Source organism: Aulonocara sp. 'chitande type north' Nkhata Bay, linkage group LG14, assembly GCF_057382095.1.
Source record: "Aulonocara sp. 'chitande type north' Nkhata Bay isolate Kocher_YH1m ecotype deep benthic linkage group LG14, A_spYH_male_GT1.1, whole genome shotgun sequence".
NCBI classification, from domain to species: domain Eukaryota; kingdom Metazoa; phylum Chordata; class Actinopteri; order Cichliformes; family Cichlidae; genus Aulonocara; species Aulonocara sp. 'chitande type north' Nkhata Bay.
This window is the reverse complement of record NC_141357.1, coordinates 33,609,698-33,628,669: the sequence shown is the minus strand read 5'-3', so window position 1 is coordinate 33,628,669 and position 18,972 is coordinate 33,609,698. Positions and strand designations below refer to the sequence as shown.

General features: G+C 41.3%; 1 protein-coding gene across 13 annotated transcripts in view; it reads right to left on the bottom strand.

Annotated features, from left to right (window-relative positions):
* The window catches only part of nectin1b (nectin cell adhesion molecule 1b), a 172,645-nt gene that overhangs the window by 102,677 nt on the left and 50,996 nt on the right, over positions 1–18,972 (bottom strand). For all 13 annotated transcript variants that reach the window (XR_015124736.1, XM_086262186.1, XM_086262192.1 and 10 more), the window contains exons 2-5: positions 11,374–11,745; positions 9,397–9,696; positions 7,738–7,855; positions 3,387–3,538 (exon numbers count right to left, since the gene is read on the bottom strand). Coding sequence is in view for 12 of the 13 variants with exons in the window: in XM_086262186.1 (XP_086118312.1) it covers positions 3,387–3,538; positions 7,738–7,855; positions 9,397–9,696; positions 11,374–11,745 (942 nt within the window). In the remaining variant the exon portion in view is untranslated. The remainder of the gene's footprint in view (positions 1–3,386; positions 3,539–7,737; positions 7,856–9,396; positions 9,697–11,373; positions 11,746–18,972) is intronic.

Here is an 18,972-nt window from a genome sequence, read left to right as displayed (position 1 = left end):
TCGCTATAGATCCCTCCCCCTCCCTCTCTTCCTTTTCCCCTAGACTTCCTTTCCACCTCTTTTTCTGAGAGCGAGGATTGATTAAACCAGGAGAGTGCTTCATTAGATTCTGACAAGTGACACCATTTCTCCAGAACACATGTCCTTGGAGAAAGCCATTTTAGCCCATGTGACTCGACCATAGTCGATGCCATCTCCGCAGCAAACACTATCCCAGAACTAATTGAAACAAGGTGCTCTGTGGCCCTGCTATCTGCATAGGTGACAGCTATGCAGCTACCAATCTGTCCATGAAAACTGAGTAGTTTGATTAAAACACACTTTCTTAAAATCCCCCACGTGTGCTGCATTCCACTGTGGGAAAATAGCTTTTCTGCTATACAAATGAGACGTCATGGACGTTTTATCTTCCTGACATCAAGCAAGGTTGTCGCCACAGCAGGTGAATATTATGGTGGCAATCTATAAGTGAACTTGAAAACAGAAAAAAACAAACAAACGTATGCATATGGATAAATCTTTCTATGGACAAAATTATGTATAATAGTGACAAGATTGCTTGGGTGTCATATTTGTCAATGATAGAGTTTAATAAAGGACAAAAAGACCAGGAACAATGATGATTTATTGACTCTAGTAACACAAAACTCTCCTGGGAGTCTCCATGTTCAAAGACCATTAAAATGGGCTTTTAACAAGGGAAATAAATTATTATTTTGTGTTTTCACTGGTCAAAAAAATCTGGCAGCTCTAGCAGCTATATGATGTTCTGAACAAATGTGCCGAAGATAGTGGTTTGGTCCTTTTCAGCACAGTACACTTAGCTAGGATTACTGAGGCCTAATGGTGCAGCCATGAACAGCAGCCAGCAGTGGGCTCTCTCACCTGCTATGTCTCAGCCAGACCTCTTTGAAGTTGCAAAGCACAAAGATGCTTTTTGAAGTTAATGAAGCATCAGCACACTTCTTACACCAGCGCCACTGGGTCATTATGCACCGCCAATGTCAAGGCAGCAAAGAGCACTTCAGAAAAGTCAATAGGAAATGTTGCGAACACCCTGAAGTTCCCATGTAAAGGTCTTTTCAGTCATGTCAGCCGTGCAGATCTGCAGTCACAAATGTCTCCTGAACCGAACTGAACTATCTTAACTGAACTCAGAGTTTCTGGTGACAAAGTACACACTATCATGGGAATGCTATCAATTTCACATCATCAGCAAAGAGCGCATAAGCAGATGCATCACACCACTGCAAGATATCCATGTTGCTAGTGTACGAGACACGGGGACGAGACCGCCTCTGTCGCCCTTTGTGTGCATCCTAAAGCAGGAAACTGCATTAATGCTTCAAATCAACCTGAGTTGCTTATAAGGCATTGTGTAATTTGATGGGGCTTCATGTCAGAGCTGAGGCTCTGAACTGTGCTTTCGCAGGGGGAATCTGGCTGTTCTCCCTTTAACTTGTAACTGTTACTATGGGAACTGGCAACATGCTTTTAAGACTTGTGTGGTACCCTTTGAGAATATATCCTTAAAAGAAATCGGGAACTTTTGCCATCAAATAGTACAGAACAACAATATATTCAGCCAGTGTGTTACTACAGAGACGGCAAACAGACCACTGGGTGCTTTGTGGCATTTAATCTTTGATAATATAGTTTTTCTTTGACGGCAGTTATTAAAGCTACAAATATCAAGTGACAATCTAACTGTCAAGTAGAAAAAATTCAATAATTAGTTTTAATGCATAATTATATGTAATAATGAAGCACATTCATTATTTGTAAACATGCAGAGTGACAGAAAGGAACAATGACCTACTACTGAGAACCAAATGTATTTTCACAGCCTCGGAATTAGTCATTTTGCTTCCTCTAACCTGCTACTGAGCACAGTGCAAACTTCTTCAAAACTCAAAAGGTTCAAAGACAAAAACAAAGCAGAATGCTTAGATTCCAATTTTGCACGGAGGCGACCTGAAAGCGAACGCACTCACATCGTGTACCCACGCATTGTTCACCTCACTCACTCGATACAATTATATAGACAAATGATGAGAATAAACAGAAAGACTACTGGGACAGTAGCAATGTGGTTTGTTAATTTAAGCAATCAATGAAAAAGAAGAAATAGAAAATTACTTTGGTGCCTTTGTTTTGCCTTTCCAAAAGGGGGTACAGTACTTTATGCCAAACAGTACATCTCCTTGGAACCCAGTTACTCAATACAAGCTGGTGCACAGCGATTTCCTAACAGCAGATTACTTCCGCATCTTCTGTTTGATAAGAAAGGCCTGTTCCGACTCCTTTGAAACCTCTATTATAACGCTACTAGCCCATCTGCTTTGGGAGGGCAACTCCTCACAATGCAGGTAATGACATCACACAACATCCTACAAAGCTTCTTTGTCTTAGCCTTACCCTTACCAGCAGAGAATAACACACTGAAAGAGAGGAAACAGAAAAAAAAAAGGTATGCAATGATACTGTAAGGCGCAGCTGTTCACTTCACACCAAGCAGAGCGTTTCCAGAGACACAACATGAGTCAACATGCAAAGCAATGCAAGTTAGAACACCTCGGCTTCCCAGAAACCAAGCAGCGCAGAGAGCAAAGGGGAAAAGACTTTCCAGTCTGACCAGAGCAAAACTGTGACAGTCTCCCAATACCACACGCACACAGCTGGTAGCAATAATAGATGATCTCCACATTTGTAGTCTGTCTAGCAAGGTCAGATCTGGCATATATTGCAGTTGGGGCTTTGAGGGCATAATATTGTCTCCTATGGATAAGAACCCAGAGGAACCACAGTGCGTGTGTGCCAACAATTATGTGGAATACAAGGAAACTGAATCAGTTTTGTTCAGCATTTTGTTTTCCCCAGAAGACAAGAAGAAGAAGAAGAGGAGACAAAAGAACTAGCACAGAGCTCAGAGAGATGTGAGCATGATGCAAGCAAACTATGATCAATACAGTACCCTCACCTCAAACCCCCAATTTCCTTGATGTTATTTTAGGCACTGATAATAGACCTGCTTTATGTTGCTCCCACACATGTGCTTGGATGTGTAACAGGGCAGGTCGGGAGGGGGGCGGTGGTTCTCACAGTGTGTGAAAGTCTGATACACAAACAGAGAGGATTTTTTTTTTCACCCAACCTGCCATACTGTTCAGCAGGGTGCCCCACAACTAAGGCAAGCTGGATCCACATTGAAACTACGCAGGCGATCTGCTGCAATCACCTGGTATGTGCATGTGCACTGATAGCTGTGTTTATTTGGGCAGAAGGGGGTCTGATCCTTTCTGACTGAATTTTTAGAGGGCTACTGCACTGATCAGGCCATGCCAGAGTTACTGGAGAGAGAGAAATGACCAGCTTAATCAGCCTACCTGTGATGTTGACGTCCACGATGCCGGTGCGAGTCCCGATGCCGTTGGTAGCGTCACAGACATACGTCCCAGCCAAGTCGTAGGTCACAGGGCCCTTGAAGAACAAGGTGTTGTTCTTGATTTCCACATTGCTGGGTAGGGAGCCATTCAAACTGCGATGAAAGAGAGAGAGAAAAAGAGAGAGGAACAATAATGCAGATGCCATAAAAAGGCAGAATTACTCCAGACCACTGAAAAAAAAGGAAAAAAACCCTCCCAGATGCAGCAAAGCAATTCAAAGCGCATAAAAAATACAGTCTCTAGTGCCAAACAAACTTGGATGTGGGTGTGGGTGTGAGATAAATACCAAGAATATTTGACAGTGCTATATTTCAGCCATCATCCATCAAGTCCAAACAAAATTATGAGGACAGGGAATCCCAGCAGGTCCAAACAGGTAAGATATAGCTGATGCCTGAGGACATGGACTTTTTGACACGTGGAATACAAAGCAGTGGCAGAGGAGAGGATTGTAGGGGGTAAAGGGGATGGGGGGGGGGCTTCCTTCCTAAACTACAGCACAGCACACATGGCTGAAGTCAAAACTCAGGGGAGCTGTCAGGAGAGGCAGCTGATCAAGCGATAAATGCAGAATCTACCAAATGCTGTGCTGTCATTGAGAACTGCAGCCTGTTTCTCCTGCCTGAGGTGTTTGTCTTCATGGTTCACTATCTCTACTGTGTTCAGACTTGCTCATGTCCTTTGATCAGGTCAGCAGACTTTGAGGCCATGGATCATGAACAAACAAAGCCTCTATTGTATTATCTGGACCCTTTTTATGGAGCCCGCAGGCTAGAAAAGGCATCAAATTTCACGACAATTAGATGTTTCCTGTTGAGTTTCCCTCAATTAGCCTCATCACCTGCTCTGAATAGGCCCAGCTTGAGCAGAGTTACAAAACATCATGATAATATTAAAGAGCCCCCTGGTCTGACTGAGGTGAGCTGCTGGTTGTTTCTTTAATCAATAAGGATGCTGCAAAGATTTCCTCCACTACTGTGGGCTCAGAAAGGCACACTGAGAAGTGCAGGCGTGCAAGAACATCAAAAACAATGTAGTGCTCCTATTCATTACAGTGAGAGAAAAACAAAATAACATCACGGCGAGGCAACAATATTAAGTTTCATGCTCACAATGGTCACGCATCAAGCACTTGAGGTTCACTTAACAGGCTTTTAACAAGGCTCTGCAATGACAGGGCCTACGACACACCGACAAGGTATTTAATAAAAATGTTAAGTACAAATAGCTGATCTCCGTGTGCTTAAATTTATCTGAGAGAAGAAAATGTCAAAACAAGGCAAAATAAAAATATAAAAAAATACCACAGTATAGTTTTGTAGCAACAAAAAGTCCATAGTTCAGAACAAAAGTAATAGAAAGAGCTGCGGCTGAGCTGTTTTCATTGGCCACCTTGGCAAAGCAATTGCAATAGAGCCACAAACAACCCTCAATACAGTATGTCACGATTCAATAATCAGTTACCTTGTGAGCCGCTATCAAATGCTGAGTTCTGCAAAGCCCAATTGATTTGTTGCAGAAATGAAAGGCCGGCAAACTGTGATTCACCACGGACTCTGCCACTACCGAAGATGTCTGCATTTGTGTCAGACATTTGAATGCATGTCTGCGTGTGCACGTGTGTGCGGAACCAGAAAAATGAAAGACTAACAAGCAACTTACGAGTTATGTATATTTTCTATTCCCTCGCTAGCCAGTCATGCGCAAGCATATATATGATATGTGTGTGCATATAGGTGTGTGTGTGATTGGACAGAATGCCAAACAGCAGCATTTAACAACTAACAACATTATGTGGAGGTGAAAAACATACTACCAATAATTAATGGGACTGGTAATAGGAAACTACTAAGATCACAACCTAATTTTAGTTAAAAGAAGAGATTAACAGGATTGCTCTTTTTAATCACACATCTGTCCGCTTATACTTTAAATTTGTGTAACGTGAAATGTTATTTTTTTGGAGAAACCCCAGGCAACAGGAGCAAGGAGCAATATTTAGTAAGTGCTCAAGCAGAAGTAGTTGTACAAAGCTGTTATACAACTTAAATATAATTTAGAGGGCTCTCCAGGTTTTATTCACACTGACTGGTGAGCAAAAAATGTAACCAACAGTTGTTTTATTGTGGCCTTTCATTGACATGACTAATAGAATCACATTTTTCACAATACAGATAAGTAAGCTGGCTAATTAAGTCTGCAGCAATCACACAGTGGAATGCAGCAGTTTACTTTAAATAATACAGATTTTTATTTTTAACGGGAAATGATGCGTCTGCTTGAAATACTTTCTTTTCTTTTAAAAACATCTCATAACTGTAGTGAATTGAATGTATGAAAGAATAGCCATGTTTTTAGCTCACCTTTCCAGTACTTATTGTTCTAATGCCCACTCAAAACTGCTGTGTGCACTTAAAACAGACTCCAGAAATGATGCCGTACGAACAAACATTTCAAAAACAAACAACACAGTTCATACAGGATGCATTCCTTTTTTTAGCTGAGCTACTTGAGTGAAGCTCCCCATTAACCCATTTTGAGAAATAGCTCTGGCAATGTGCTCTAAGAACAAGAGAAAAAAATCAAAGAGGCTTAGATGCTTTCCTCAAGGACTATATATGAAGGCAGAAAGTGATTGTGCAAAGTAAAAGCAAACTTTTTTTAATTATAGTTCCAACAGTAAATTGAACACAACACAAAATAAAAAATATATAAAATAAACCTTTTATGTAGTGTTTTTTTCTTGGAATTTCTATATTCAATTCCTTTTTAGATGTCTGTGTTTGGAGTTGAGTGTGACGCAATCCTGCCAGCTTGTTCTGGATCGTTCCGTCACAGCCTTGTGCTGACCTCCACAGTGGAGCCCAGGGGAACCTTCACAACAGATTTGGCATCTCATTTTCAGTGCAGCAATGGCCGTCCTCTCCTATCTGTCAGCACAGTGCCCTCGTCTTTCTAGATCACATCTCTTAACATCTCTTCCTCTTCGCCTCCTCTTCTCTTCCTATCTTCCTCTATCTCCTTAAATCTCGCCTTGCTTCTGATAAAAAAATAAACCCAAACAGGCCAAACAGAATATCCATTTTGTCTTTGTCTTCTGCTGCTATGTCTATATATCAGTAAGTATCAGTCTTTCTACCCTGAAAGCTAAATCTATGAATAAGACAGAACGGGAGAAAAAGAAACCCCTTCTGTCTCATTAAAATCCAGCAGTCGTCTGTAGAGTAGATACAATGAGGGCACAATGGTCTATTAATCCACATCCACTCAAGTCCACTGACATATTTCTCAACCTTTCTTTTACTAAGCAATTAAAGGACAAATTGCTACATTTATCTCTCAATTTTATAATATAATACTTGAATTTAAAAAGGTGATACTCTTTATATCTGAAGAACCGCACCCGCTTTACTTCTTTATTCTTTCCTCGTCTTTTTTTTTGGTACTTGCATCTGATATTCAAAGGCAGTGAGGGGTTTGATCAGTCAAAATTATGGCAGTTATGCATTCACTTTTATTTCTTTTATATCTCAGTACTTACTTCATTATTTCTGTAAGCCCACTTTTCATGCTGTTCCTTAGAGCAGATCAAACCTGAGGTTACTTAGCAATTCTCCAACAGCTCGAAATCATGTTTGTGTCTGTTCTAGCCTTTGTATTTTCAGCGGTAGGCTCTCAGGCGAAAGCCCTGATGTCAGGCCTGCGGTATGTGGGCTTAATCCATGGCTCCCACTTCAGCTTCAGTTTCAGCCGTCTCTTTACTGTCTCGGGGACAACCCGCTGCATCTGTGCCCTTCAGAGAACACAACAGCACTAACAAAGATGCTTTCTCACCCCTCTACCTGCATCCTGGCCCTCCGACTTCAAAGCACATCCCCAAAAGCAAAGCAAATGGTGTTCTGTTTGCATTTATCTCCCACTATCTGTGACCATCGGGGAGATAGGGGTATATGTTGCTGCTGTAATAGGCCCATTGTGCTCTGCCTTGGGTCCTAGTCTTATCTTCATTACACGTTTTCTAAACAAACAAACAAATAAACTGAGACACATTTCTGGAGAGGATGAAGGAAGCAGCAGTGTTTTTATCTTTGAAGATTACTTTCTTGTATATATGCCTTGAAACAAATGTTCACTTTGACCATTCGGTGAAATTGCCTCCCGTTGCATTAGTAAGCCCTCTATAAAACTTTTTTTCCTCCCCTAGAAATTTAACCTGAGAAAAACAGCGTGTATCCCTGCAGCCTCGTCCTCTGAGCCTTAAGGTGTTTTGTTACGGTTTAGCCATACTTACAGTTTCCACTGGTAGATCGTGACAGGGGGGTTAGCATCAGCCCTGCAGGTCAGCTGAACATTCTGACGGTTCAGGTACCAGTTTCCATCAAACCCCTCGATCTGCACCTCGGGTTCATCTGCAAGGAAAGAGCACTCCTGTCAGTTATCCCTCATAATCCACTGCTCTATTATTGTGCCTTTGCTGAAGGACACTAGCAGTTTGCCTTTCCAAACCCGTCCACTTTAAAGTAGCAGATAGCTCATATTAGCTTGAGACAATGGATCAAAAATCGTCTTGACCAGATGATCTAAAAAAAAAGAAAAAATTATCTACTTCTTCACATTTAATTTTTACCTTTATGCTACTTATTCACATGAAAACTGCATATAAAAGATTAAATGGACTAGTAGTGTCAGGAGTTCACAGGATCTAATGGTATACTGCTAATAATTTCAGATAATGCATGATACAAATAATGCTTTACTGGTAAACAGACAAAATGCCAACTGTGTTTATGTATTATAAACATAACTGCATTACGATTTTGGCCACCTAGAGCACTTTGGAGTGCTTATTCAGAAAGGACACCTATTAATTCTATTAACACCCACATTACTCACTGTTCTAACAATTATATAGACATCAATGAACATTTACCTGTCTTAAGGCACAAGAAAACGTATGACATATGAGCAATCGTAGCAATAATAACTGCACATTTATAAAATTATACAGCTGAATGCCATCCTGGATAATGCTATCTAGCCAGGTAGCATAATAGTCAGTTAACCGCTGGCTCTGTCCCTACATTCAAGATGGATGTTGAAGAAAAGAGAGCAGAGATGCCTGTAAGTAATATATAAAGAAGAGAAGAAGCTTTGTCTGGTGTTTTGAAGTTTTTTTTCTAGTGGATGATAGAATACATTTTGCCACAACGTTTAAAAGGACAGGCTCCAGTGGAGTTTGTTTCAAAGTCTCACTTTGATAATTTAAGAGAAAATAGTGGCAACAAAAACTGGCATTACATCTACCTGAAAGGCAGAACCAGCCAGCTGTTAATGACTGAGTCTAAAGCCCTGCACCAAATACTAACTGTTGGTAATATACCCTAAAAGTAGACTAGGAGGCTATTGTTTAGGTTGTGTGGTTTAATTTTATTTATTTATTCATCTTTTTAATGATAACAATGATACTTTTCAACATTTCCTAAGCCTACTTTTGCAAAAATAATATTAATAATAATTGCTTGAAAACACCAGAATCTTGAAAAAAAGGTTAAAAATTTTGGTCATCCAAATAATACAGCAGTGTAAAAGAACCATTGCACACTTGCCAACACAACATGGAAAAACAGGTCTTGTTTAAGCATTGATTTTTCTCTAAATACATCATTTTTGGTAAATAGTGTTTGTCTTGAATAATTGTTTATTCAGTCATTCTATTAATTATTGATTCTATTAGTTATGTCAACAGAACTGGGGAAAAATAGATTTCTAACATGCTTAGACTGAGTCTGGCGCTGTAGTTTACTGCTCATTTGTTTTCTAGTAATTAACCTTTGTTTTGGTGTAAACTGTGCTGAGTGGTGTCATCTGGTGACAAAATCATCACGTGGATGCAGGACAAAATAAAAGCACAGACAAAAAATAGTGAAGTAGTAGGAGAGCGGTGTCTTACACTGAACGTTGAGCACCACGCTGTCTGTGATCTTCTCATTTCGGTACGTGACGATGCACGTGAGCTTCTGTTTGTGGGTCTCGCGGCTCGGTATCACCACATAGTTGCTCCGGACCGTCACTGTCCCATTCTGGTTGCGAGTCTCCTGGTAAGTGGCTTCGCCTTTCAACCTGGTATCCCATTTGATCACGCTTGGGGGCTTTCCATTCGCAGATACACAAGTTGCAACTGTCATCTTACGCTTCTGAGCCCTAGCCACAATCGTAGGGGTCGTCAAGGTCATACGTGTCATGGGCCGAGCTGCCGAGTAGAAAGGAGAAATTAATTTTCAGGAAGAAAAGAGTCACTCAAGAATGAGCTTGATTTTTTAATTTCACTTTCCATTTTATTTTAGTGTGTAGTCTTGTCTGCTTTTCTAACAATCAATTTCCTGAAGTAAATTAAACTAAGAAGCTGAGATGAAAATAACATTGTTTTTCTTCCTTCACTCCTCAAAGCTCTCAGATGTAGAACCCACTTGCCTATCCAAATGCGCAGTCATCCAATTTCAATCCTTTGTGAGTTGCCAATCAGAAATCTACTCTTAGTACATCAAAAGGCAGGCTTGAGCTTGAGCAAATGCACAACTGAAAGAGATAGGCTATAAAGAGGCCTCTTTGAAGGCTGCCGGTTGGTTATCTGCACACATGTTCCTGATGTTCACTGAGCCTAAAAACTGAGTCACTGAAGCCTAAAAAGTCCTGGGAGGCCAAATGACACAAAATGGGGACTCGGAGCTGACTAAGAAGACCCGGCAACAGGGACTACTTAAGCCAAGTGCTATTTCTTTTACCGGTGCTCAATAGAACACAAACCAACACTTAATTTCTAATTAGCTCTCTAATCAGAGTCAGCACGCAACCTTTTCAAAGCTGCCTCTTTCCAAGATAAACTACATCTCTTTTTTTTGCCACACTACTATTCAAGCCAAATTATACACTCAGAAGTGCTCCTATTGATTTCCATTTCACCTGCCATTTTTATCAACTAACCTCTGCGAAAGTTTCCTGTTTTATAAAAGCTATTAGGCCCATGTTATATGGAATTCACCAATATATATATCATTCATTGACGTGGCTCTTGGTGCTGCTCTGCAACTTCAATAGTTTCAACAACAAAGAGGACAGTTATACCGAGAGCTTCAGCAAACATATAGAAAGCAGCCGGCGTCGAAGAGAAGAGCTGTAAATATGTTTTTACTAAGCCTTTCACTCAGGTTGTCAGGTTGACCCTGTTTGATCTGTTTCAAAGTCAATAGGACACCAAATTTGAGCAACAGGGTTTTCATTCCTTTGATTGTTCATCAGACCAGCATAAGCGTGCTCCAGGAAATAACTCCTTAACTGATGTTCAGACGTTTAACCTGTTTTTTTTTTTGGGGGGGGGGGGTTTACTCTCTTATCTTGACTCTAAAGATAGGTAACTTTTCCAGTGAAGTATATGTGACTAACTTTTTTTCCATAGGATCTTTGTAAGAAGTCACAGAATATGTTGGGCAGGTTGTTCCACTCACTAAAGACATACTTTCTGTTTCCCAGAAGCTGGTAATTTTAAATGTTCCCATTCACTCGGTGGATTAAGCTTAATAATTTGATCTCGCTACAATTTAGCCTTTCTTAAATGTAGACGTCTTGAAGATGGATGTTTATCAGGCAGCGTTTTGGGAATATTACTGCCATTAATGAAATCTCTCACAGTTTTAATGAGAAACCCAAAGGTCCATATATACATTACGAACATGTTTTGAATGTTCAGCTACTGCTTTATTGGAGATAAGTCTTGGATAAATTCTAGACACAAGCCTGGAGAATGGGAAACAATGAGAGATTAGATTACTAAGATTTAGATCCCTACAGAACTGCTAAAACCAGATTAGAAAAAAAAATGTTCCTTTCAAATTACAGATTAAAGCAGAATTAAAATCAGTGCAGTTCTTACCATACACAGTAAGGTTGACCATGTTCTCACGGTTGCCTGCAGGAAATGTGGTATACTCGCAAATGTAGGCAGCCTCGTCGGACAGCTGCAGGTTGGAGAACACAATTGTGGTGTCTTCCAATGAGGGAGTACGATGACGAACAGCTGCATGTTTGAAGCTGACCCGCTCCTTGAAGGGCGGCAGCACAGACACACCCAGGGCCGGGTTGGCGATGGCCACATTCTGTTTGGTGCCATTGAGAAGCTTCTGCCAGGTTACTTGGGAGATCTTGACTGGTGGATTACTGTTGCTGAAAACGCAGCGCAGCTCCACTTGTGAACCCACGAAGCCAGACTTACTGGTGTCCATCTGTACCATCTGTCCACTGCCAGCTAGACACAAAGAGGGGGGTGGAAAGGAAAAAAAACATTTAATTACGATTAACAAGTGTCCAAGGCCAAGCAAGCACTCCAGTCAATAGCAAGTACATGCACTGAAAGTCAAGGAGTCAATTCAGCCTCCTAGGTAGTACAAGCACGCACAACACTCAGAAGTCAGACTCGTGGATTCAACCATACGCACCTGTGTGCCACAGATACTATATCTGCCCCCTATACATAAAACAAGTTGGTTCATGGTGGTGGTTGTGTGCGAAAGCTGTGGGAGTTGTTATTAACATAATGGGCACATCCATACAAGCCTGCCTTTGTCCACAAAGGTGCTGTTTCTGATGAGATGGGAGGGCCGAGCGAGAACCAATGCATCACTAATGAATGAGTACAAGGGCAGTGAGCTGGAGCCAAGTCGTCGTCTGCTGCGCTCTCCTCCACCTACCCAGCAACACACTGGGTAGCCTATTGTAATTTTAATTACTTTTTACTCACAAATACTTCAATGACTGCCTGGAGCTCCTATTAGGAGAAACAATGTGTAGTCCTGTGTAAGCACTCAAAACAATGAGAACACACACATTAGCTGTATTAAAAGAACCCAGCAATTAGGCACTCCTCCTTTACTATCTAAGCCTGTGCGGAGCATGGTGGCAAAAGAAAAGGTCAATTAGAGAACATGGACCTTCGGTTTAGTCTTTCATGCATATATTGACCTTGTGCTAAACTGAACTGTTGAATACCGTTCTTTGTAATGCGTTTTTGCTTTTTATTTAACATTAGCAGTTATCAGCCTTGGATTAACTGTTCCTTACAGTCTCTATGCCTTTATTAAGAACTGGAAGCATAAGATGGAAAATTAAGTGACAGGAAGAATAATTACACAAGTCACTCCCTTATTCACACATACCGATCTGTCAGAATTGATCATTTGATACTTTTTTCTATATCAGTATAAACAGAACATTTTGGGGTTTGGATCTATTGGCTTGACACAATCTGTAGTCTCAACATGGATGTCATTTCAGTCAGGGATGTCATTCAGTGCGAGCAGCAATTTTTCCAAACTGAATAACTGATTAGTTGAAAAAGAATACATTAAGTTTTAAGCCTAATTAAGATTAGGCTTAAAACTTTTTGCTAAAGCATATAGTTAGTGTTGGATCAGGTGACCCTGAATCCTCCGTTAGTTATGCTGCAATAGGCGTAGGCTGCTGGGGGATTCCCATGATGCACTGAGTATTTCTTTTCCAGTCACCTTTCTCACTCACTATGTGTTAACAGACCTCTCTGCATTGAATCATACATGTTATTAATCTCTGTCTCTCTTCCACAGCATGTCTTTTATCCTGTCTTCCTTCTCTCTCCCCAACCGGTCGCAGCAGATGGCCCCGCCCCTTTCTGAGCCTCGTTCTGCCGGAGGTTTCTTCCTGTTCAGAGGGAGTTTTTCCTTCCCACTGTCGCCAAGTGTTTGCTGTATGTATTATTATAGGGTCTACCTTACAATATAAAGCGCCTTGAGGCGACAGTTGTTGTGATTTGGCGCTACATAAATAAAATTGAATTGAAATTAATGCTGAAGGTAACTAGTGCATTTTTTTGGTTTCTTTTTATAATCTGTAGTAATAGGTCTTCTTCATGGATAACAAACAAGTACAAGTTTCACTTAAACCTGCTCTTAGCGCTGCAGTGTCAGCAGTCTGAACAGATGTGCCATTGCAGGGCACCTACATCCTGTTGTTTCAACACTTCTTTGTTATCTCGTGCTACAATTTATGGTCGTTTCCAGGTGAAGTCTGATGATGTCCCATTTCCTGAAGCGACAGCCCCTGACTGAGCTTGTATTTACAACCAGAGGCAGCCATAATTATCTTCTATGGATACACAACTATCCGCAGGAAGAAAGACTGAAATTCCTTCGTTAATCACGCAGGACTCATAAAGCCACCAATGTATCCACTCATAAACAGGCTGAAAATATGCTGTGGTCTCAAGTAGAGAAGTGGGGCCTAAACATATGCACCACAAGCAGAGCGGCTCTTTAACGCTGAATAACTGCATCACAATGATGGATAATCGCTGCCCTCAGAAATAAAGTTTCCACAGGGGGGCTTTAAAATGTGTAAGAATGCGTGAGAGAAATCCATTTCTGTATACATTCATTCACTACAATATCTGATGTAGTTGATCTTTAACTATACAAGGATCTGAGGAAGAGGGGAAAGCGAATTCTGTGTATGCAAGGCTGTCAAACTGTCTTAAGTACCGGCAGCGACTGTTATGTTAAGATTTTTCTTGTAAAAACGGTAGGTAGTCAGCCAAAGGACGTGAAGGCCCAATACATGCATGTAGAGAGGAAATGGTGCAGACTCTGGGTAGACCATTAAGATTAACCATGTATTTTTCCTCAGCAGGCTGAGAACTCTCAGGTTGAATGACTTAGGCTGGAAAGCAATGCATTATGAGAGAAAGGCAATTTCGATCTATTATTATGTGCTTTCGCTCAAATGCTGCCTTTGCGGCCTACATCAAATCACATAAAAAAACAAAGTGACAACCTTTTGAAGTTACTGAGTGCACATCATCTTTCATTTCCTTCTGACCACATCAGCAAGACCCTCTCTATAGAGATTTAGACTTGGGGGATTTGAAGATGACAGATTGATTTACTAATGCAGTTTGACAGAGAGGACTGGCAACCTTGTCATCTGTACCTTGAGAACCACCTGTGTCCTTGTGCACCCCAGGGCAATGCTTTACTCCATTTTATCACAGCTTAGATTACCAGTTGTGGCAGCTATAGTATGATATTTTTGAAATAGCAAACACAATTTACTGCGTGACAATACTAGTTAAAGTTTAATCTTAAGTTGGTCTGAAGTGGAGGAGCTGCATGCTGCATGTGGCGGGGGCTGTAAAGAACTCATAAATATGTACCTGGCCAGACCTCATCCATTTCAGCGCTAAAACAATAGTGGCAGGGGCCGGCTGTGCAAAGAGCCCCTTCCCCCTCTCGCTTTGCTCTTCCTTCCTTCTTTCTCTGATGCTACCAACTCAGATTGAATCAACTAAACAGCAACTAATGCAAATGGAAACTCGAGGAATAGGCATAATTATACAGTCACAGAGCCCAAATTCACTCTGTGAAAGGGCCAGAAGCCCCCACTGGGACCCCTTTCACTCAAGGACTGTTGGACTCTTTGGCTGAGCAGAGTCTATAATTACAGACTACATAACAGAGTGGCAAATGCCACAGAAAGCACTGTCATATACATGCATGAGATTCTAAGAAGGTAGGTTGGAGTGGGGGCTTAATGAAAATCAGTGATGCAAAAACAGAAGAGAAAAACGGAAAAAGAGATAGGCAAAGTAGAGAAGTGTAGAACTGTCGAGGGGGAGAGAGAGACAAAGAAGTAGGTGGAGCTGTAGGGAGGACTGTAGGTGCGCTACTGGTTTGAGGTTGGCTGGCATTATTGCCTGTGCTGCTGCTGTTTTGTTCTCACACTGACAAGAGGATGATTGGGGGAACAGTCATGCTCTAATACACCTGTGGATAGGGTAGGCACTGCCTTAAGAGTTGCCAAAGGAGAGAGGAGTCGTGTTTCTGGAAGGAAAAGCGATAGGACAAACAAACAAAGCAGAAAGTACTTCCAAGCTGGCAAAATATTAAATTAAAAAAAAAAAAAAAAAAAAAGAGTGGCTTGATTCTCACCAGGTGAGCTGAGTTGGATCAACGGGGACATAAGGGGCAGTATTAAAACAGCTGCTGTGCCGTCTGGCCCTGCGCTGATAGCAAGAGACTCCCAAGGCCTGGCACAGAGCTGTGCACGGAACATTCAACTGTAATAAGATCTGGCCTGTCAGGCAGAAAGGAAAAGCATGTGCTTTGTGTTGTTTGCATATGGCGCATTGGACATTGTGCATTAGAAGCTGCACCAAATAAAAGCCTTCAGTCAAATGGACTCTCCATGGTGCATAGACAATGTCCAGGAAAATAGAAAATGTATTCAAATTAGTCACATTGAAACATTTTATTAACCAGGTGGGAAAACAAAGATAAAACAAAAAAAAATAACAGAATTAATTCCTGTCTGTAGCGAGCCAAAATGAAGGATGCAAACATTTAACATTTGCCTTTTTTCTTTGCTGTAGAGAATTTAAGTTTTTTAACCAAATACAAAGATCAGCCCACAGATAAGCCCATAGGACCTTGTTCTGGTACATAGAAAATCACTATGATAATATTAAACTAATAAATTTAATAAGTATACATAACATCGAAAACAGGCCCAACATCTCTTTCAGACCAGGAAGGAATATATCTCATAGCTAAAATCTAACACTGTTGTCTTTTATTAGCCAAATTGGCAGTATTTCAAAGGTAGTTATTGCCTACTTCAATATTGTGCATCCAAAGGAATCCATTGTGCGTGAGTCAAATAAAGTTCAGAATAATTCACCTCAAGCTGCTGCAATGCGAGGAAGGCAAAGATTAAATAGAACTGAATGCATATTTTAGAAGAAGCACTCATTAATGTCTTCTATTTAAAGCTGCACCAGGCAACTCGGCACACTGTCAGTCCCAAATGGCAGCGAGACGTCTCCGTTTGAAGTTTCAACACTTCAAAAAGCCCCAAATGTGTAATGTGATGTCATCAATTCTTTTTGGACTGAAATGTCATCCTTTCAGTGGCTTCGGGGGATAGAAATGAGAAAGAGTTTTAGTTTTCACTGAAAAGAGTGCCACTTCCTTAAACAAGAGGAGATCCAACTTCCGTAAAATTATTTCACTTACGCAAATATGTCAAAGTTTTCAGTGGCACTACAGTCTTTTCTAGCTCCCCTGCAAGCGTGAAGTATTTTGGTATAAACTTCTTGCCAAGTGCAGCTTTAAAGCTTATCACATGAAAACACATCATCTCCTCACGCTTGATATGCTTTGGTTGCTCCACTCTACTGTTGCTTAAGTGGGATGCTGATAGATAAAACATGGCTTGAGCCGCACGGGATAATGACTGTTTAATGTAGTCCCAGTTCCCACGGCAATGGCACAGTCCTCTATGCTCCCCTATTCATGACCACACATGGGGTGTTTAGGGGGAGTCCAAATCTACTGTCTCATACACACACAGAAACCTCCCATTAGCAGCTTGTTTATTCCCCTGGTAGGACAATTTTACTCTTTTTGTTTGTCAGTGAGTAATTTAAAGCTCTTGCAGTGGCATTTTGCTCATGTTTTATAACAAATAGTAGTGATTCCCAAAATGATTTATAAAATAAATGATGGTATTCTTCTTAGGGGCATCTGGGAACTCTTACTGTCCCCGAAGCTTTAATACAAACAGATAGGGCACTTCATTTAAGGATAAGCCATATGCTATGTGTACTGCTGCTCTTTATTGACTGTGGCCATTTAGCTTTTTGAGACAGAGCAGTACGTGTCAGAGAATTTGTTTTAATCTACACTCAGACACTATTTGATGGTGCTTCAGCCAGGTCTCTTGGGTAAACAATGGTGTACCTGCCAAAGCAGCTCTCTTTACCCTCTGTCTCCCCAAGCAAACATCCGACTACAGAGGCAAGCGAAACCTCACTGGAACAGATGGTTTAGTACCCGTGCTCATAATTTTCCACTATCTGGTTCAAATTTGAAATGCTTTTTTGTACAACACGCTCTTTCATTGAGGACAATGTAACATCTGCTGCGCTGTAAATGTTAATGATTATCAGGAATATTTATTATGTTAGGCAACTTCCCAACCTGGGACGGCTCCATGAGAGGCACTGTGCATTTCATTTGAACTATTTGCAATGGCTGTTTGAGCAAAAGAGTATCATAATGGCTGACTACCGTCGCACAGTAGTCATGTGTTTTCCACCGGGGCTATAAAATTGCTACTTTCGGGTTGGCAGTGTGTAGCATCGGCTACTCAACTATGCACACAGGCTCTCACCTAATGTAGCTGCATCCATCGTTTGTAAAGCAACATGGGGTTCAGAGCACAAGCCCACACACACACACACACATGCCCCTCGAGCAGCTTTAAGGCATTTCAAATGTCAAGGGGATGCATCACTTTGCCTGCAACAGAGCTTCTCATCTTAGTTCAGCGGGATAATGATTCATCCTTGAATGAAAAAGTGGAAAACATCACTACTCCATTTTGTTATCAGACAATTTCAGAGAAGCAAATCTACAAGACAGTGGAGTTTAGTGTGCCCTTTTTGGGAACCTCTCACGATACCCTTTGAATTTAAAACATAAAGTGGATAGCAGTGCCTGTGGATTTTCAGTAATTAATATGTGTTTTTATTCTAGTCTAGCAGGAAATAAGCTAAAAGCAATTTGGGATTTTGGTTGTCTTTGACCGAGGCAATGACAAATAAAGCTTGGCCAAAAATAAGACTTTTGCCCTACAGAGAGAGAGAGCAAGAGTGGAAGAGAGAGACAGAGAAAGTATAGCACGTATTGAGTGTAAACACAGAAAGAGCTTTGACCCTCCTCCCTCAGCCTGCAGCTTAACAAAACAAGGCCACCAAGGTTTCGGTTCTACGACACAAAATAAACAGAGCTGACGTTACCTGACCAAATGGCGAGATGACATCATCCACTGATACCAGATAGCAATCAACTGTCAGCAAACAAAAGGCCGGGTGCAAGGGAAACGCAGCGATAACCTTCCTCTTAGTAAATGAGTGACTGTAAGCGTCAGAGTTGTGTGCGGCTGACTGATACTTGGAGAGAAAAGCTGGGAACCCTCCAGGTGTTTCAAGTATCTACAACTGTGGTATCAGAAATAAAATGCTGCGCTATAAGAGTAACATCAGCCAGATAATAGCACGCTTTATCAGACAGCTCTCAAGCCATGACGCTAGGGACCGCTTACATGGACCAGACAATTAGTCAGCAAAGCATCTCGTCCACAGAATGGGTTCAGCGTTCACAATGATGCGCGCTGGTTATTTTTCAATAATGCAAACGTTTCCCTGGGCTTTCAAACAAGAGCAGCTGTTGGACGTCTTAATAGGAAAGAGCTGATCAATAAATAAAAAGGGGGCCACGGGCAAACTGCGACGCGATGCATTACGGCCTCAGACAGGTTGAGCCACAGCGTCTGCAGGTATCAGCTTGGAGCACGAAGCAGTTAAGGGGTGGGGTTACATAAATGTGATGTAGAGGATTTTGGGGAGTTAAGGAGGAGGGTAAGCAGTGAGAGTGACACGTAGTGG